Source organism: Esox lucius, chromosome 20 (assembly GCF_011004845.1).
Source record: "Esox lucius isolate fEsoLuc1 chromosome 20, fEsoLuc1.pri, whole genome shotgun sequence".
In the NCBI taxonomy this organism is placed as follows: Eukaryota; Metazoa; Chordata; class Actinopteri; order Esociformes; family Esocidae; genus Esox; species Esox lucius.
In genome coordinates this window covers 24796838-24819036 of record NC_047588.1, presented here as the reverse complement: position 1 = coordinate 24819036, position 22199 = coordinate 24796838, and the positions used below count along the sequence as shown (strand labels likewise).

The 22199-nt window shown below is 39.0% G+C and overlaps 1 protein-coding gene across 1 annotated transcript; it reads right to left on the bottom strand.

Annotated features, from left to right (window-relative positions):
* Positions 1 to 374: 374 nt before the first annotated feature.
* On the bottom strand, positions 375 to 4429 carry fpr1 (formyl peptide receptor 1). The gene is made up of 2 exons (XM_010885096.3): positions 4346 to 4429; positions 375 to 2747 (listed from the first exon to the last, which is right to left on the bottom strand). The coding sequence occupies exon 2, from the start codon at positions 2732 to 2734 to the stop codon at positions 1589 to 1591; it is 1146 nt and encodes a 381-aa protein (XP_010883398.2). The 5' UTR covers positions 2735 to 2747; positions 4346 to 4429; the 3' UTR covers positions 375 to 1588.
* Positions 4430 to 22199: the final 17770 nt, after the last annotated feature.

The following is a 22199-nucleotide window of genomic DNA, read 5'->3' as shown; positions in this document are numbered from 1 at the left end:
CCAGGCAACATTCTTCCAGTCTTCAACTGTCCAATTTTGGTGAGCTCGTGCAAATTGTAGCCTCTTTTCCTATTTGTAGTGGAGATGAGTGGTACCCGGTGGGGTCTTCTGCTGTTGTAGCCCATCCGCCTCAAGGTTGTGCGTGTTGTGGCTTCACAAATGCTTTGCTGCATACCTCGGTGGTAACGAGTGGTTCTTTCAGTCAAAGTTGCTCTTCTATCAGCTTGAATCAGTCGGCCCATTCTCCTCTGACCTCTAGCATCAACAAGGCATTTTCGCCCACAGGACTGCCACATACTGGATGTTTTTCCCTTTTCACACCATTCTTTGTAAACCCTAGAAATGGTTGTGCATGAAAATCCCAGTAACTGAGCAGATTGGGAAATACTCAGACCGACCCGTCTGGCACCAACAACCATGCCACGCTCAAAATTGCTTAAATCACCTTTATTTCCCATTCAGACATTTAGTTTAGAATTCAGGAGATTGTCTTGACCAGGACCACACCCCTAAATGCATTGAAGCAACTGCCATGTGATTGGTTGATTAGATAATTGCATTAATGCGTGTTCCTAATAATCCTTTAGGTGAGTGTAGAGTAGTCATATAAGCATCTAATAACATACAAATAAAACTTATAAAAATACAAACATATACATGAAAGTAAAAGGAAATATAATATTTCAATAACAAACAATACATGTTTCAATCACATATAGTTACACATGTTCATCAATATTATCCAGGTTTTTAGTATGTTTTCACAAAAAGCGGCTTGACTGAAAAGACAGAAGTTACATATTCAGTTTGAACAATATGATACTGTATGTGTATGAAAATCTTACCGTATCCATCATTATATTGGGTCTGACCCATTTCTAACATTCTTCTAACATGCCTGCAATGTCCAATGCAAAAACATTATGGACAAGAACCCACAGACACCCACCATCACTTAGCAAGTAACTAAACAGTATTGAATTCAAACTTGTTTTGAATTGAGTCCTCGAGATAAATTTTATTCAAACTAAGTACTCAATCATTATTCCTATTCTGAAAAACCTTTGCTTGAACTGAGTCTTGAGCTGTCTGAAAATATTAATGAATTGCCGATGGACCCCAGTTGCTCACTTGGTAAAAGCATGGCACTTGCAATTCTAGGGATATGGGTTGATTCCCAGATGTGGCCTGTAAAATGTAAGCATTTACTAATGTAAGTGGCTCTAGAGATGATGATCTGCTAAATTATTAAAAAAATGCAGCCCCCACATTTTTGGCCACTGGTTATATAAGTGGCACTGTCGAGCCAAATAAAATTCCTCAAACATTATGTACTACGTCATATACTATATATGTCTATTTCTGCCCCATTTCATCAAAACCATTTACTTTCAAACTTGGAATTTCATGGCTAACTTAGTGATTATTTATAGAAAAACCTTTCTAAATTGCAAAACTGTCAGTGTGCCTTAATGATATGACATTTATGATGTTGGGTTGTTGGTTGGTCAATCATGTAATGGCAAAGCCAAATCTAAATGTAATCACTGTGTGGAAAATAAAGAAGTATTCATTATAATATAAGACCCTATATCTCAGCATCAGAATAAGACTTCTCCTTGCTACGGCTTGTTAGTCCAGAGTTTGTGCAAGTGTTGTTAGACCTTGATACTTCCTCTGTGAACGCACTCTCCAGAACTATCAGAATTGATTTGCGTAGCTTGTCCTTAAAGTCCTGGCCCATAAACACGTACAGCAGTGGGTTCAGACAGCTGTTGAGGTAGGCCAGGCTGGTGGCTATTGGGACCCCGATCGTAGTGACATGGTCTAATGTGTTGCTAACTTCATCAAGAGCACTGCTCACCATCTCAATTAATGCCATGATGTGGTATGGAACCCAGCACAAGAAAAAAGCTGTGATTACAGCAGCAATGATCTTGAAAGGCCGTCCAGATTGGCTGGCCAAGTTGCGGTTCCTCTTGAGCCGTTGGATGAGAATGGCATAGCAGGTGACAATGATGGCAAAGGGCACTAGAAAGCCCAGCAGGAAACGTGTGATAACCATAGCCTGGTGACGGAATACTCGCAGCTCTCTCACCTCTTTTGTGTCGTAGTCATCAGATAGGGCAAAGTTGTTAAAGCAGTTGATAATCCTGTTATCCTTGAAGGAGACCCCGATGTCCCGGAAGACAAAGTATGGAGAGCTTAGGACCAGTGCCCACACCCAGACACACAGACTGATGCAGGATGCTTTGCGTATGTTGCGATGGTTCTGGGCCCAGACAGGACGCACCACAGACACACACCTGTCCACACTGATAACCACAAGGATGTAGACGCTAGCAAACATGTTTAGGAAACTGATTGTGGAGTTTAGCTTGCACATAAACTTGCCAAAAGGCCAGTGGAAGTCCATGGCAGTGTAGGTTACACTCAGAGGCAGGAAAGCAGTGAAAAGAAAGTCAGCCAAAGCCAGGTTGAGGAACCAAACTGTATTCACAGTCTTCTTCATCTTGAATCCTGTCACCCAAATAACAAGTCCATTTCCCAGAACCCCTAACACAAATGCCAAGCAGTAGAAGATGAGGGACATTATGTTGAGGGACTGGCGAACCTCTGCAAGTTCATCAGTGACATAATCTTCATATTCCCCTGTCCAGCTTGGCGATATGTTGTTGTAAGACTGATAGTTCCTGGTTCCAGGATACAAAGCAGTGGTGGTTAACACCATCATTGTATTTTAGAACCTGAGAGGGTGAAAAAAACAAAGTTGAACTCATTTTGTTAAATATATATATATATTTAAAAAAATATATATATATTTCAAACCAGGATCCCCATGGTGGGGGAATATATAAAATGTAATAAAAATGAAACCTCATAAAAATTAACTCTGATAATTGTTACAGATGATTTAAAGAAACCAAAATGTTACATGGTTTATAGAATCAAAAGAATTCCCTGCTTTAACACATTGCATTGTCCTGAATATCTCTGTTCAGATCAAATTTAGAAGATCATGAGTTGGTTGGTGCATCTGAATATTTAATTTTCTATTTTCATATTTCATGTGTTTATCAATTGTTATGATAAATGTCCCACTCTTCAGGTATGCGGAATTACAATTAATATTCCCGTAGTCAATCATGTACGGACTGTACAGACTAGTTCTTGGTCAACAAATTGTTCTTACATCCCCTAGAGGTCACTGCCGCTTTAAATATGCTTAAAATTAATGAACAAGAGACAGATGTGCAATAATTTTACTCAACAGCATTGAAATATTGACAGAATGTTTGAGGAAATGTTCTTAACCAAAATACCACTCAGTTGCCCAATATACATTCAGATAATTACTTCACATTACAACAATTATATTGTTCTAGCATGCCACCCAATATGGGTAGTCTGGTAAGCAGTGGTTACATTTTGCTGACGTTCTTATCCAGAGCATCTTACAGCAGCAATTATGGTTAAGTGCATTGCAAAAAGGCACACAACTGGTGTTTTTATTTGTTCCTTGTCAGCTCTGGATTAGAACCAGCAACATTTAGTATATTGGACAAACACTCGACTGCTAGACTGCTGCCCAGATCTACTCACAATAGTCAGTAAGACTAGAGCGTTTTTGTAGTTGGTCCACTATGGAATTATAAATAGATTTGAAAAATGTAGTGGCTTAGTCTTTTTAAATGTAATTGATAGGTTATTATCAGGGGAGTGTTATTTCTATCATCATGTTAACTGTCATAGCGCAACATCGCAATCTAAATATAATACTCATGTGTTTAAAACACAACATTGCAGATGAACCAGAACAATATTTCCTCTCACAGCTGGATCAAACTAGCCATGCCCCTTACCCTCCATAATAAAAAAAACTACAGCTAGTCTACCACTTACAGAACCTTAGATCTTGTATACTATATTTATGGCAGAGAACTGTGGAATATATGTCGTACAGAATCAAAAACCAAATGTTATTCAATTAGTATTTATAGTTCAGCCATATCTTTAATAATGAGTTATATGAGAAATACACGGTTTAAATTACATATTTTGTCATATACCAGTAATTTATTGTGTTTTCTTTTTTGTTTTCTTTTTACAAAAAAAATACTTTTTTGTAAGTTGTTATACAACCTCAAATATTATTCTATGATCACATGACATAGGACTACACTTTAAATTCTTTAAATTCTTTCAATATAACTTCTGCTCAGGTAACTTATTTATTCGCAAAGGTTTTTGCTATTGTTGAGCACTCAATATTATACCTATAAGCCAAAAACATACGGAATCCACAACGTGCCAAACATTCCACCAATGAGAAATACAGACATACCTTAAACAACGTTTTTCAATCCGAACAGGTAAGTTCTCTTCCCCGCTTAATATCGGCTAGGACTACGATGTAGTAGTGAGAAAGGCAGACTTAAGTTGAAGTGTGTGACGTCATTGCCCAGTTTCATCAAGACTCAAATCCGTAGGCGGTTCTAAACATTTGATACTATTCTAAAGAAAACAACGTCCTGTGCAATAAACAGAACATGTTACACATTTTTGTACAATGTCCGCTTGTTATTCTTCTTTAGAGCAACTACTAATGACAGCATGTAAAAAAGGCGTGAAACTGTCCACATCAGTTATTATTATTCAATGACCTTAAATTGCAAATTAGCGCCACCAGTGCACAAAATAAATGTCTGAAAACACATTATCTTCTTACGGTGTAGCGCATCAACAGTCATCATAGCCACCAAACTGCATGATCTTCCAAAACCACGGAATGTCTGCTTATTCCTTTGGGGCGAGGTGCTTATTCCTTTGTCTGCTTATTCCTGTGCAAAAGATGGTTTGGAGACAAAGAAAATTCGGCCATATCTATTTTTTAAGTTACAGTGCTGGAACTTACCTCATTAATTTAATTATCAACTTATTATTGATTAAAGCTGGGTAATAATTATTTATACAGTTTTCCTGGTTTATTAGGTATATTTGAAAACAGTTTTGGGTTGCAATTACTATCTTTAAATGTCACTTAGAAATGTCCTTGTTTTCCATGAAAACATACATGACATAAGTTTGAATAGGACATATAACAAAATCATAATATAATAATATAAATGATTAATAATATAATTATTTGTCAATAATATAATATAATCATTTAATATAATCATAGACAAATGTTAGAAATAATGATTTTTAATCGAAATAACTGTGTCCTTCAAAGTTTGCTTTCTTAAAGAATCTTCTATTTGAAGCAATTATAGCCCTGCAGACCTTTTGCATTCTGGTTATCAATTTGTTGAGGTAATCTGAAGAGATTTCACCCCATGCTTCCCAAAGCACCTCCCACAAACTGGATTGGCTTGATGGGCACTTAAGTACAATATGGCCAAGCAGCTCCCACAAAACAGAGCTGAGATCCTGTGACTGTGCTGGCCACTCCATTATAGACAGCTGACTGCTTCTTCCATGTATAGTTCTTGCATAGTTTGGAGCTTTGCGTTGGGTCATTGTCCTGTTGCAGCAGGAAATTGGCTTCAATCAAACGCTGTCCATAGGGTATGGCGTGGTGTTGCAAAATGAAGTGATAGCCTTCCATCTTCAAGATTTAATGTACTACTAGCATTCATGACCAGAATAGATCTGCGGGGAATGTTTGAAGTTAGTTTTTCAAAAAATATTTGTACAAAGTTTTTCCAGGTGCCTGAAAAATTCCCTATTGAAACATTGTTGCTGGTCCGTTTAACAGTTAACATTGACTTGTAGTGACCTCCTACTCACTTTAGAGACTCAGTACTATCCCCCACCCTAAACATGCTCATTTTCCATGTGGACTAGCTAATACAATTCTGGTCTCATTCGGTAAGGGGAGGAGGAGACATGAAGTGTCATTGATAAAAATGTTGTCTTCTAAACATTATATCAGGATTCTACACTGTGCCCCTTTAATATTTGTAAACATAATGTATGTTTTTAATAACAAAAATCGGTCAATATAACTATTTAAATGCAAAATTATATTTTTGAAATATTTATTTTGCATAGAAATTGTTTAAACAGTAGATTTAATATATATTAGTAGATTCTTTACGTTTTATTATCAAAAGCAAAAATAAAATCCCCTCCCTTCCTCCCCAAATCCATCATTATCTCTGAACCTCCCTCCTTTGTTTACTTGGTAGTTTAAGAAACACAAATCCCTTCCCTCTACCTGGGTAGGTGTCATTTTTAGCCAGCACTGTCAAGTCTTGTTGCTTCTAGTTTGAATGTTACCATAGTAATTGCCAAAATCACTAGGTTACTACTACAGCTACCTTCCTTTTGTAAATCTCTCAATTGTATGAATGTTTACTTTTCAGACCAAGAAAAAAGCTATCCAGCCATGCAGCATGAAATTGATCAACTAATGTTGCAGTAGATACCAGCCACAGGCTGTACAGAAAAAAAATATGCATTTTGGTCAGCAATAGTTTTATTCCCTTTTTGTGCATTTATTAATTATTGTATTTCCAATTATGACAGGTTTGGTACAAATATTTTTGCGGGGTGAGCTCATGTTGAATTGAGGTTCAATGTAATTACTTTGTGTTGACTGTTTGAATGAACATCTGGACATGTACATGTTTTTTTATGGTCTTCTGCAGTGCAGAGCATGTGACAAGCAACTCACAGCATCTGTCAGTAATTTGGTGCGGCCACCACAGCTCTCTGAAATGGCAGGTTACTCCCTCTATTACTATGTCCACTGAAGTCCTGAGCTGGTCATTACAGGCATAATGTTGCCTCTGCATTTCAGAAATTAAACCAGAAGCTCACAGACTGAGCCTTTTCTGTTGTTGGACATTGCAACATTTCCATATACTTTATTTTAGGCAATGTGAATTCCTGCTAAATACAAAGGCCTAGATTTAGGTACAACACCAATACATTTTGCCTACATTTTATGTACTCACTAATAATTATAAGGATAACACAAGGACATTTATGTTATTATTTTGACACATACCATCAATTTAGTCTTTCTATAGTGTTACCTTCAATCATTTGGATGTGTAATACAACATGCGTAGACATTTATTTGAACAACCAAGGTCACTTTCTTATAAGCAATTTTACTAATTGTATGTTTTGTTTAATTTTGATGTGGAGTTTTTATAAACAAGTTCTTTTGGGGGGAATTTACAGTATATTGGGTTTTGTAGGAGAGTAGAATGGTAGTGGTCCCTACAGTGTACAATAACAAATGTGTAATTAGAACTTCATTACAATATCTAGTTATGAGTGACGCAACAATCGCCAATCAGACAGGTCGGTCTGACCACACTGTTAGTCACTCACAAACATTTAGCTCAGTCTTTATTACTTTATATTATCATTGTCAGCAGTTCACTTCAAACATTTACAAAGGCAACAACAGTGTTCTTATCCATGATTCTTATCCAAATCTGAATTTAGCATGTAACTAGTCATCTTAGGTCTGACTGCATCCAACATCTGCTGTAATTGTTTGATTAAATAAACATAATACGGCTGACACACATTCAATTGCTGACTAGTGCAACTTATTATCATGGATGAGCTCACAAATAGCCCAAATCACTGTGTAAGAAAAGGACTTGTTACCCGATGCTAGCTAAAGTTCATGGGCAAAGCATGTTTGTTTATCTGAATCAACCAAGGATAAAAGTGATAATATTGGTCAGCCTAAAAGACCGGATAGTCATTAACATTTGCTCGTCTTCTAGACTGATTCGTAAATCCCCTTTTTTAACATATTTGGTTGGAAAAACTGCCAAAACCCAATAAAATGTAAATAATTATTGCTACGCACATTGAAAGTAATTAGCAAAAATTGATCAACGTAACCTTAAAAAAAAAAATTCTCTGACTGTATTTGTCCATTCCTAAGTATGCAGGAATGGGAATACATTATATGTCAAAAGTGTTTTAAAACATAAAAAAAAAAAAATCGCAATTATAACATGTTTAATCTTTCCATTCTTTAGTGCTACTTTCTTTCTATCATAATACATTTGGGAAAATATTTTGGGAATGAGTGTGCACATATGCAGTGTGTGTCCATTGCTCCTCTTAAGAATCTAATATTATGTTTTAAGTAGGACCCACCCAGCACATGGTCATTGAAAAGATGTTGAATAGACGACTGTGCCTGACAATGAATCTACATTTGGTTTTGATTGAAAGTAAAAGTTAAAGATGTTTTACTTATGTCTTGAAAATATGTATTTTTCATGACGTTGACAAGACATATTTTGTATGTTGTTGACAATACCTCTATTTAAAACAACCTAATTGAAATGTAGTTGCAGCCGATGCACAAAATATTTTTTTTAATTAACAATTACAATGACATTACATTACTGCAGTATTTGAACATATTATTCAGTCAAATAATAATATATAGAGTAATAGAGACAAACCCAAGAAAACCTGAAGGCAGCTCTTAGCCGTGGTATACTGGTCATAAACCACACACCACTTGTACCTTATTACTTAAATATACTACAGAATAATAACGTTGGTAGCTATTGTTGACCACGGAGTAAACAGTTCCCCCTTAATCCCCGCTTTCCGCAATAGCTGTATAAATTGAGGAAGGACATCAGGCATTTCAGGATTGGTAAAGAACCTGGAAGTCAAGCACAAATAGAATGCACTTTATTTGTGAATCGCACACTTTTAAACTGCTGAGAGGCACTGTAAATTGTTGCAGACATTCTAGATAACGACACCATTAAAATTACTTTATTTTTCTATCCTTTCTAAAGATATGACAAACAAATATGACCTTGATGGCACAGTCCTTTGTGTCCTGGACACCAATTTTGCTTAATCTTTCAGTCTGTGTTAAGAGACAAATTAAAACGCCGGACATTATGCATTGACCACTGTCTCAGTATGATTCCTCAAAAATAAAATACATTAATGAATGCATCTAATGGCTTTAAAAAAAACTTCATTTAGTAAAGTAAAAAAAAAAAGAACAGACATCATAGGTAAGACGAAATACTTGTCAATGTGTAAGAAATACATTTTGTTTATACAATGAGGTTTTAGTTACAATGAAATGTAATGGTCCAAGGTCCCTTTGTGTATATGATTGTCCTTTGAGATCATAGGTTCTTATGATCTGTGGTTTTGGTTCAGCCAAAGTCAAGGCAAAGCTAAGCAGGGTCCTTTGCTCATTCAAGAGTCCAGTCTGTTGGTCTTAGTACAGAGAGAAGTAGAACAAAACAAACAAAAAATAGCATAATCAAACTAGATTCAAGTAAGATTTCCAGGTTTTCCAGTATTTTTCACATTATAGTGGCATGTCTCAGGGAGAAAGTCAAAAAAATGTGTATGGATTGGAGAGGTGTATTTATTTGACTTTGTTCTATGTCCCTCCATTTTGCATCATATGTAGGGTCACACCAACAAAGCAGAAGGCATAGTTGTGCTGCTCTGTAATAGTCTTCCAAACAGGGTAACACATCTAATGTCTTAATCGGCTAAACATGCATACCGATATGAAAACATTGTATTTCCTCTATACAAGCGCCTATCTATTTTCAAATAGCTGTAGATATAATTTTTCAGAACAGGAAATATTCTCTGTTTGAATAAGATATGTATGCTTGTTAGGTAAGAAAAAAAAGATCCAACTTGATCAGACTTTACAGGAAGAGGCTCAGTGCTGATATCCACTCCAGGCCTGGCTTGGTGACAAAAATATCAAAAACTTTTTTTTATAGCATCTTTATATGTCTCCCCCTTGAGCCAGTTTGTCTTGTGTATTTTTTGCTTTCAAATTTGCTCAGTTTTATGAAGGGTGCCAATAGCACTTGAGTTAAATGTACATGTACATAAAAAGCCATTTGCATACGTTTCCTAAAGATTAACATACACGTACACACAGGCAAATAATTGTGCATAATACATATATATATACACTCACCTAAAGGTTAATTAGGAACACCTGTTCAATTTCTCATTAATGCAATTATCTAATCAACCAATCACATGGCAGTTGCTTCAATGCATTTTGGGGTGTGGTCCTGGTCAAGACAATCTCCTGAATTCCAAACTGAATGTCAGAATGGGAAAGAAAGGTGATTTAAGCAATTTTGAGCGTGGCATGGTTGTTGGTGCCAGACGGGCCGGTCTGAGTATTTCACAATCTGCTCAGTTACAGGGATTTTCACGCACAACCCTTTCTAGGGTTTACAAAGAATGGTGTGAAAAGGGAAAAACATCCAGTATGCGGCAGTCCTGTGAGCGAAAATGCCTTGTTGATGCTAGAGGTCAGAGGAGAATGGGCCGACTGATTCAAACTGATCGAAGAGCAACTTTGACTGAAATAACCACTCATTACAACCGAGGTGTGCAGCAAAGCATTTGTGAAGCCACAACACGCACAACCTTGTGGTGGATGGGCTACAACAGCAGAAGACCCCACCGGGTACCACTCATCTCCACTACAAATAGGAAAAAGAGGCTACAATTTGCACGAGCTCACCAAAATTGGACAGTTGAAGGCTGGAAGAATGTTGCCTGGTCTGATGAGTCTCGATTTCTGTTGAGACATTCAGATGGTAGAGTCAGAATTTGGCGTAAACAGAATGAGAACATGGATCCATCATGCCTTGTTACCACTGTGCAGGCTGGTGGTGGTGGTGTAATGGTGTGGGGGATGTTTTCTTGGCACACTTTAGGCCCCTTAGTGTACACTCACCTAAAGGATTATTAAGAACACCATACTAATACTGTGTTTGACCCCCTTTCGCCTTCAGAACTGCCTTAATTCTACGTGGCATTGATTCAACAAGGTGCTGAAAGCATTCTTTAGAAATGTTGGCCCATATTGATAGGATAGCATCTTGCAGTTGATGGAGATTTGTGGGATGCACATCCAGGGCACGAAGCTCCCGTTCCACCACATCCCAAAGATGCTCTATTGGGTTGAGATCTGGTGACGGTGGGGGCCATTTCAGTACAGTGAACTCATTGTCATGTTCAAGAAACCAATTTGAAATGATTCGAGCTTTGTGACATGGTACATTATCCTGCTGGAAGTAGCCATCAGAGGATGGGTACATGGTGGTCGTAAAGGGATGGACATGGTCAGAAACAAATTTAACAGGTGTTCCTAATAATCCTTTAGGTGAGTGTATATATATACACTGTGTGCATTATTAGGCAAATCATATTGATTAGAGCATTTGAAGTGATCATGTAATCAATATGATAATAGATACGTGTTGCTGGATGAGAAGCTTTATGGCCTGAGGAAAAAAACTGTGAGTCTGGAAGTGTGTACTGATTCTCCGGTAACATCTACCAGACAGCAGTAGTGTGAACAGACCATAGCCTGGGTGGCTGTAGACTTTTATGATGTTTCTTGCTTACCTAAAGCATTGTGTGTGGTCAATGCCTTGCACGGAGGGAAGATGGAAACCGAGGATGCACTCTGCTGTCTTCACCACCCTCTGGAGGGCCTTGCAGTCAGCAGTGGAGCAGCTCTGTACCAGGCAGTAATGTAGCCTGAGCGAATGCCCTCAATGGTGCACCTGTAGAAGTTTGTAAGGGTTTTTGCAGACATACCAAACGTCTTGAGTCTCCTCTGGAAGTATAGGCATTTCTTTGGCCATTTTAACTGCCGAGGTCATCTTTGATGAATGCACAAAGGAACTTGAAGTCGGAGACTCTCTACTCTTCAGCTCCATCGATGTGTATGGGGGTGTGATTCCCCCATCTGCCATTATTGAAGATGAGACCCAGGAGGGTGGTGTCGTCCGAAAATGTAAGGATGACATTAGAGCTGTGTGTGGCCACACAGTCATGTGTGAACAGGAAGTACAGGAAGAACTTAATAATGATGGAGGTCAGTGCTACAGGGCGGTGGTCATTCAGGCAGGTGATGGAAGGTTTCTTTGGTATAAGGACAATGGTGGTCTATTTGAAGCAGTTGGTGACTTGAATTGAATATAGTTGAATATAGAGGTGAAAACCTTCTCTAGCTGGTTGGCACAGTCCCTGAAGACACAGCCTGGAATGTCACCTGGCCCTGGTAGGCAAGGCTACACAGCATTATCCGCTCTGCAGAGGGTGATTGGCTGCAATCTGCCGTTTCTACTTCACATACACACCTGCAGAACGCGGAGGCGAGTGGCAAAGATTGGCGCTGATCCCACTCACCCCGGAACTGGACTATTCAGTGCTCTCCCGTCTGGCAGAAGGCTGAGCTTTATCAAGACCAAAACCTCCCACCACAAGAACAATTTCTTTCCTATAGCAGTAGGCCTCATGAACATGCCCCTGGAACCAAATTGACTATAGTCCACTCCAAATGTACACACACATCCCTCAACAGACAAATCTATAACCCTCTGCCACATACACACATAACCCTCAACTGGACCAATCTATTACCCCTCCCCACATATACACATAACCCTCAACTGGACCAATCTATTACCCCTCCCCACATACATTAACAACCTTAAACTGGACAAAATCTTGCACTTTACCTATACTTTTTATTTCTAGTAGTTTATTATTGCAGTCTACTATTTTTATGCTCAGTCCACTTTTCTTATTTGTTTTTACTTTTGTATTGTATTGATTGTTGCACCAATGGCCAGAAGAACTTCTCTTTTTCTTTTGGAACTTACTTGACAATAAAACCTTTTCTGATTCAGATTTGTACATATTTTTTTGATATAAAGTCCCAGATAGTGAGCTGAAAATACGCCACAAAATTATATCCATGAAAAACAAAAACTGCAACAACAATGAAAAAACCTGCAGTAGTTCCATAAAAAACAATGAATTGTACCTTCTCATGGAACATAACACTATAAGTTCCCATGTTTTTGGTGGACATCTTTTCGCTTTTTTTTTGGTTAGGCAAGAGATTTTCTTCAACATAATATCTGATGGTTTCCCCTGCGATGCAACAAGGGAAAATATCTTTGCTTTGCCTATTTCATTACTGTGTCATAGGAAAAATGCTTTGGTACATTCATGCAACTGATTATGTACAATTGTACTTCCTACATTACCAATTGCTTATGTCATGTTGATCAATTGCTTATGTCATGTTCCCTCCCAAAATATCTAGGCTTTAGTTCACTGCATAAGTCATTAAATGCAAAATGGTTGAACCAATTGTCATAATCTGTCAGGGATATTTTCTACACTCAGACACATACTCAGATGACCCTGCTAGCTGCCATGGATGCAGCATGTGAGGACGTCATAGCAGATGCCTGCAGATGACATTGCAATAGATCATTTCCGTGATGAATAGCACAGGGAGATATCCGTTGTGATGTAGATGAGTATCTGAGTCCCAGCAGAGGTCAGGTGGGGTAGAAAGACTGCACTGTAATTTCCCATACATTGCTGCATGTACAGTTCTGCCTAGGGGCTGTTTCTTATGTTGAACTTTCAAATTTGTAATTCTTTTTCCTTTTTGCTGTAAAATAGTCTTGTCTTTTTCTTTCCTGTTTCGCAATTACTTTGTACTGTAATTTGTTGACAGAACCACAGCCTTGTGCAGCCTTGTGCATTTTCATTAATTGTCATCAAAACTGTAGGCATAGTTTACATCAGAAAATACTTACAGAGTGCACTGTTATATTGACAACATAGCTAAGCATTTTGACTATCTTGTTTGTGAACAATGACACAAGGACTTATCTGATGGCACTGATATTTTCCCTGACAAATATTTACTTTTGAGAGATGAACTGAGGATTTTGAGCAAATTACAGGTTTTGCAGGTAATCCATTGTGTTGTGCTGTTTGGACAAATTGTTTTTGTGAAAATCCCCTTACAGGTTTGCCAATATTAAGGATCTTTCAAGAAATTTACCAAACAGACTGAGACAAACTGTAATGAATAAGAAATTGTAATCTGGTGTGAGCAAGAAACTAATTGTTGAGATATTACAATTTGCCCAATGATTTCTTTTGGTATTGCACCTTGCGTATGTGTACACTCAAGGCCTAGGGAGATGTGCAAAAAGGACAGACCAAAAGTACGCAGGGTACATGTGGCAGCCATCCTGCGTATGGATACACAGACTTAGCGTGAAGTATATTAGCAGCTTAGACTGTTACAATTACTAAACTTAAAGCATTGCAGTATGTTTTGTTTTGATGACAACAAATGTGCGTGTTGTATTTCAACCAAAAACATAATGGTTCAATCACTGATCTGGTGGTAAAAGATGTTTAGCAACTAAATTATAGCAAAATCAGTGGTTTTGAAAGCAATATTTAAAGGTTTGCAAGTATGATCAGTTTGGGGTTTTGTAGAAAGTATTTGGAAACACTGCACCATACTATTGATAATAGTACCAAAGCGACAATAAAACCTGTAATATCTAGGCTATGTTTCTGTTTTACCAAAATATTCTGATTGAAAACGGCTGTTGTGATGTTGCAGAATATTGCTACCTCTGAACTTTTGACACTATTGACAGTTTGTTTCAGATGCTTTGGTACAATTCACACAAGTGTGTGACAATATTCCACCACTCATAGTACAAAATACCCAACAGATCATCAAAGGAGTGTAACGTCTGCTCGGCGTGGCATCGCGGGTCCCCTTCCTCTCCGGCGCTCCACCTCACCGGTGTACTAACCACCAGCAGGAGAGTGATGGCAGCAGCACATCCCGAGGACGCATCTGTTTCCAATCACTGTTTAGTTGTGTTTGTATTCTGTTGTTCACCCAATGTACCTCACAGATTATTATTTGTCTGTTGTTACCGTGTTGGTGCGCTTGTTAATACTTTAAAGCATACATAAAAAGAAAGACTACTGAATTGCTAGTGTCAGTTTTGTTTATTTTCCATTTTTGGGCTAATTTCACAACTCTAAGTACACCTGACATTGACTGAGTACAGATAACTTTTAGAAAGACATGTTTCACATTGAAATACATTATGCTCAGTACTTGACATTTACTTTTGGGCTCACCAGCCATTGTGGCTAGTGGTTTTCCAAAGTTACTAGCTACTCAGAATTTTCACTAGCCACCATTTTGTTGATGGTAAATTATGTTTTATTTTTTTATCAGTGCTACATTGTAGCCTGTCTAGTTCACACTGTGGGTCACTGGCATGCAAGGAAATAGGCATAACACAAATGGGCCAGAATCAAACACTGTATGTAGGTAGTGCTCATGGGAGTTGTAGGGACGTATGTCGTAATGTTACTCTCATTGCAATGAGACTACATATATATATATATATATATATATATATGAAAAAAACTTTGGATCTGTGAAAGCAGCAGAGCCTAGAACAGATGAAGGAGGTCAAGAGAGGGAGATTAACGATATGGCGTCAAGGCAAGGATGAAGGAAAAGATAACATGACAATGCTGTAATATATACAGCTCTGTTTGATTTTTAACAAGAATATAGCATAACAACGAAAATAGACAACAATAATAATGGCTGCTATATAGCTGATGAGTGATTTCATATCTCTTTTTAAATTAAATGCTAATGTAATGAAGAAATATATTGCTTGTATATTTTGGTTGATTTTACGGAGGGCATTGCAGCATGCATTAGCTGCTCACATGGACATGGACAGCAGGGCAGATTTATCACAAGGCAGATTTAATAGTTGTCTTTTTCAAGTGTGTAGCCACATATTATACAAAGTATTTCGGTAGAGTGCAAGGGTAGGGGTACCACCTTTGCCTAATTTTGAGCCAGGAAAACCCCTGTGTGTACCCACTTGCTTAATTACAGTAACCTATGCATTCCTAGGAGCTTCAACGTTTCCTCTTGTCATTACTTGGTCCCCTTAATCACTGCTTGCAGCTATATTTATTATTATTATTCTCCAGGGCCATTTTCAGAGGTCCATAGCTCGGTCCCCTCCGGTTCAAAACGCTCCAAACTTTGCCTGATTGTAGACCCAGAAGTTTGTTTTTGTGTGTTATTATTGTAGCTGAGGGTGGGGTGAATCTCATGAACCAAATGTCATAGAGACACGCAACCAAGTTCCAGATATACCCCTTCTCATGCTGACCAAAAAGTCTCCGGGTCTTTCAAATTCGCCCCTTGGATTTTCCTTAATTTTGAATTTGGTGAAAAACTTGTTAACGACATCTCCTCTGAGACCGCTGAACCGAATTGCATGCCGTGTGGCTAACGCAGGGTGGCAAACACAAGATGGCTAATATATGCACTCCTCCCTCCACACTATAACACACATTATATTCTCTCTTCACACACAATCCACACTCTCCTCCCCCGACTCCTCACCAAGACACATTCTTTGCTCCACACACATATTCCTACCTTACCCTCTACTCCCTCCCTCCAAATACACTTTCTCTCGTCTCTCTTTACACACACTCTTATATGTCCACATAAAATAACACACACATTCTCCTGTCACTCAGCAAACAGACATGCATATTTTCATCCAAGAAACCCGACTCTTCCCCCACAAGCACAATGTCCCATATCTCTACACATAACACATACACACATTCTCCACTTTCTACACACATGGTTTTTGCCAGACCGCGTAAGTGAAGTTGGCTATGAAGAGGGAATGTCTCTTACTAAGTGAGGGAGTGATATGCTATCCCTTGTTAAATAGCTTAGTGGTTAGAGACACAGACTGCCATGCAGCCGACCGCTGTTTTAGCCTTGCTGCAGACAAAACAAATGACGTATTAGGATTTGTTCAGAATAGACAAAAACTTCCCTGGCTGCAACCTTCAGTAGCTTTGTTATAGTATGCCTAAAATAAAACTGTTTACAGTTATATTGTAAATGTTTCTGGTGGATTTTCTAAATATCTGCCTGTGTATGCTATTTGAGGTATTATAGATCACAACCCATTCAGACTATTTGGACTGCCAGCAGGCCCTGTAGTGTAGTGGAAACATCCTGGTCCTTCAATAGTGTGACCCCAGTTCAATTCCCTTCTCTGACTTTCTGAATGCTGTATCTCATAAATGTTTATCCACTAGGTGCTTTTCAGCATTCACGCAACAATACATGTTTCTAATACCATGATTTTCATATATTAGAGAGAAGAATTGTATTACTCGACCTTTTTATACTGTTATTGTTTTCCAAAGAAAGGAACCAGCCATGGAGTGATTGGAGTCATTGATTTCGTTATAAGTAGGCTGTATAGCTATTAGCTAGCCATCTATAGTAATCAGTACACTTTAGTTCTGTTAACAAACGTTTTGTTGCCCACTTTATCTCAGCAAAATTGTAATGGCTGGTGTAAAATTTACATTTGGAGAGGATAGAGAGCTGTCGGGGTAACCCATAGCCCCTGTGGTGTAGTTGGGACATCCCTATTCTTCAATATTTTGACCATGGTTTGATTCCCCTCTGAGATGTTCCAAATTTTGTATTTCAGAAATGTATATCCACTCTGTACTTTTCAGCCTTCACACAACAATATATATCCCCTCTGTAATATAATGTATGATTCTCATATATTTAGGAGAATAATTGTTTTATGTGACCCTTATATACTGTTATTGTTTTCCAAAGAGACGAATCAGCCATGGAGTGATTGGAGTCATTGTTTTCATTATAAGTAGGCTGTATAGCAATTATCTATACAGTCTTTGTGCAAGACTACTCTTTAGTTCCGTTAAAATAAAATCTGTTGTCCACGTTATTTTCTCAAAAATGTAATGGCTGAGGTAAAAGCTGCATTCTGCTGTTTAAATAGCATAATGATTAAAGACAGTCTGCCACATAGAAAACCAGGGATTGAAACCTGCCAGTGACAACAATATTCATCCCTTCTAATCGGCTGAACTAGGATTGCCTGGTTCCTTTTCTGGTTTCAAGGTCTTTTTGTTTTGTTTTGATTTCCTCTTCTTCAAATGGACATCCGGACTTCTAGCGGCATTGGGCATTTTTAAACAGCAAAACATTTCTCTAGTGAGAGAATGCAGTGAGATGCTTCCTGTGCCCCACTTGGCCTCCTAAAACGCTGCTTGCAGCTTTAATGGTATTTATTTTTCTGTTTTGTTAGTCGATAGGGTGCTCTGACAAAGATGGCTGGCACACTGAATTCTGGCCTATCTAAATGGCTCTGCTACAAACCCTAACCAACAGCATTCATCACTCCATTGTTTGAAGGAACAGTACATTATTTACAATGAGGGAGAAAATCGGATGTGCTGTACTGTGAGAAACATAAAAAACATGTTTTAAACTATAAACAAGGTAGCAATTTATCTTAACGTGTAGCACCAACAAGAGTCCCATAGCCCAAAGCTTAAGCCCACATCACAGGAAGACAGTTGTAGGTTTGCAAGCAACCATAGATGAGTACAAAAATATCTCTCTTTAAGAAAAAACTCAGCATAATCCTTTGTCAAATTTGCATGAGTAGCCATTGCAGACCATGACTCCAAGTCCACGTCACCTGACAGGAGTCATATTACGTTGTAATGCCAAATGAAATGAGAAGCTAAGAATGGATAAAGAAATAGGCTATTGACTTCTTCTTTTGTGCTTTTCCAATGCCAAAGTTAGCAAATATTAATGTAAATCCAAGACATGGTTTCGAATCAATGCAATGTTCTCATACGAGGCTGACGTTTCTCCCAGTGCCGCCACAGAGTGGAATGTGAGCATTAACAACGGCCCAAGTCCACATTTTGTCTCCTTGACTATAGATGGTTGAAGCTCACCTTCAGTGTGTTAGACTACCTACAGATATTCCAGCATGCATCAGCTCTCCCTAAAGCATTACATTTAATTAACTGTAGAGTGCCCGTCAAAAGTTTGGACACACACATTTCAAGTATATGGGTAAGTGTGTCTGTTTAATCGGGGGCCAGTTTATTGTCATCCAAATCTATTCTATACTTGGATGAAGCCAGTTATGGCTCATGGTTGGAATATACATTAGCCTGTATAACATGGCTGTATTTTCTAGTAGCGCTTTGCCCAGCACCTTGCCCAGTTCCTCTATGTATTGTACACTCAGAGAAGGCCCATCTAACAACAAATGGCATTTCAATACATCTCTGTTGTCAGTCGAAACCCTCCTCGCCTACTCAGGTTCAGGGATGAGAGGAAAGAGGAAGGAGGCTTGGAAATGAAAGGAAGGAGGGAGGTGGGTTTAACTCTGCTGCCTGTGCCCACATGTAAGGAAGAAGTGTTTATTTAGAGTTCTAGCGTGGACATACACACACTCTGAACACACACGTAAAACAAAAGCGCACAACCAAGAGGTTCTTTCACACACACACGCACACAAACACACACACACATGAACGCACAGCTGATACTGTGTGGGGAATTGAGACCCAAATAAGGAAAAGTGTGTGTGTGTTTGTGTGTGTGTTGCCAGGCCTGATATGTAAATCGGTGTTTGCATAGAAACGAACAAAACACACTCATCACTCACACACATTAACAGACAGATAAACATCACACAATAAAGACACACACACACGTTGATGTTATGACATGCTCACAGTATTACATTGGGTCAGTGTTGTCATGATTCTGTCATGGTAATAGGGTCAGTGGCATGCTCATATGTCAGAAGGGATTTGTATTGGGCTGACACCATTTACAACTCAATATGTGCCAGACCTGTGTGTGTGTGTGTCTGTGTGTGGTGTTGTTTGGTGTGTGTGTTTGGGGTCTGTATTTGTGGTTTGTGTGTGTGTGTTTGTGTGAGACAGAGATACAAACAGAGAGATAAAGATCAAGACACAATTAGAAAAGGGGCAGATTAAAAGAGGAATAAGGGGAGCCAGAGATTGAGTGACAGACAGAAAGGGAAAGGGAGAATCACAGAGAAATGGAGAGAGAGAAAGCAAGACTCTTTGGTCTGTTAAATGTGGCCTCTGATAAAGCCTGGCAGTGAAGCTTCTGGTAAGTCTGTTGGTAATGTTAACGCAACCTATTGGTTAGATACTGTAGACGGGTATGGTGTCACGGTATAGCATGGCTGGCCACACCAAGTGTCTCCTCACGTTTCACTATGCCATGGCAGAGACACACTTCCACGACGGCTGTCCTGACCCAACCCACAGGCGGCGTGGGCGGGTCGAGAAGAACAGGCTGCAGATAAAGAGGCTGAACCTGCCTCGTTGTTTCTGCCGTGGGACTGTTTGTTTGTCGTGTTTTCCCTCTGTTTGTCCAACCACTACACACTGCGATGTCCGTGTGCGTTAACTCAAGTGACGTTAAGAAACAGGTTGCCCAGTGGTCAGGGGTATCTTAGCGCTGTAGTGCTCGGACAGCCTGTTCTTATCTGTGGTAAACAAACCGCTTCTCTCATTAGCTCGTTAACAGATACACACAGGCTGTAGTCTCTGTGAAGGGTATTATAATGCTACCTAGGCAGCAGTGTGTGGCCTGTTACGCAGGGATAATGGAGCCAAAACATGCAGGCATTTACTAGATTTACTAGAAATACATAAAAGAGGATTCCTAATCTTTTTTTTCACATTAGCAGCCAGAGACGGGAGCCGTTGGAGTTGGGTGTCTTGGCTAACGGAATATCAACAGATTGTCGGCAGTCCTGCAATTCCCGGCACAACAGTCTAATTACTGGCCTACCTCACAACACCTACAGCTCCGGAACAAATGAAGAGACCACTGCACCTTTTTCTTTCCTTTCCAAAAACATACAAAGGAGGGTATTGAGTGAGGAACAGAAGTGTTAAAATTAAGAGACCAGTTAATTCATGACAGTGCTGTGGGAGGAGGAGCGGCGTGACTAGAAGGCCGGCGATGACGTACGCCGAATACCAGGCCGGGGGGGATGGCGCGCGTCCTCCATGCGCGTCCTCGTTACACAGGGCCACCGCAGGACAAGTGCTTCATTAAAACTTAATCTGTACTAGGCTCTGCTGCTGTCGCTGATCCAAAGTCTTCTTCATGTTCATATATTTATATTCCTAGTGATTTAAATATGTTTATTGTAAATTTATCTCAATGTATATTGCATATATAGCCCAATGTTCTTGGTGACAGTACACACTCTAATCTGATTATCTTTTCAACAGTCATCTTCATTTGTCTCGCGATCTCTCTCTAAATAAATCTTTAATTGTAGGCTATACTAGAAGTCACCTGAAAAGTTAAACAAAATGTATGCCGCTTGGATGTAGTTTGAGGTTATTCCGTCTTAATGAAATATTTTGACATACTTGGGTGTAAAAGAAAACTAAGATCCACATTTCTAACTTTACTCATCTCCGCGATGTCTGGACCCATGTGGTCCTGTATGCAAGGTTGCCAGATTTCATTGACAGTATGGCTATTCTCCCGCACAAAATCATGTTTTACTATGCCAACACACAGAGGCGTTGCAAGATTTTGGTTTGAGTTATGAAAGCTGGAAAAACCCTGTGTATAGATATAGAATGCCACCCGCCAAAGTGGCTAGTAATAGTGACTATGTAACCGCAACAGCCGAATTCCACTTGGCGGGTGGGCGGGTGGCAATGTCAAGCCCTGATTATGCTCACTTTTTACAAGATTTTCTTCTCTATTGTTAAAATTCCCCTTACTATGACTATGCTCATTGTTCCTAATTGATCATCACTCAACCATTTGGTGAATATACTGTACATATTTGACATAGTTTTTCCTATTATGTTCAGATTGAGAAGTACAGAATCACCACCCTAAGGCCATAGATTTGTGTGACCTCTGTGGGATTCAAACCCAAAACCTTGTTTTTGGTAGTGTGAGCAACAAAAGACTACTGCATTGCCTATGTACTATACAAGTATGTTATAAACAGGACATGATTGCCATCCACAGTAGTACCGCAACTGGTAACTACACTGATAAGTCATAACATTATGACCACTGACAGGTGAGGTGAATAACACTGATAATCTCATTATCATGGCACCTGTCAGTTGATGGGATATATTAGGCAGCAAGTGAACATTCTGTCCTCAAAGTTGTTATGTTAGAAGCAGGAAAAGTGTAAGGATCTGAGCGACTTTGACAATGGCCAAATTGTGATGGCTAGATGACTGGGTCAGAGCATCTCCAAAACTGCTGCCCCTTGTGGGGTGTTCCTGGTCTGCAGTGGTCAGTACCTATCAAAAGTGGTCCAAGGAAGGAAAAGCGGTGAACCGGCGACAGGGTCATGGGTGGCCATGGGACAATTATGAAATTGGGGAGTGAA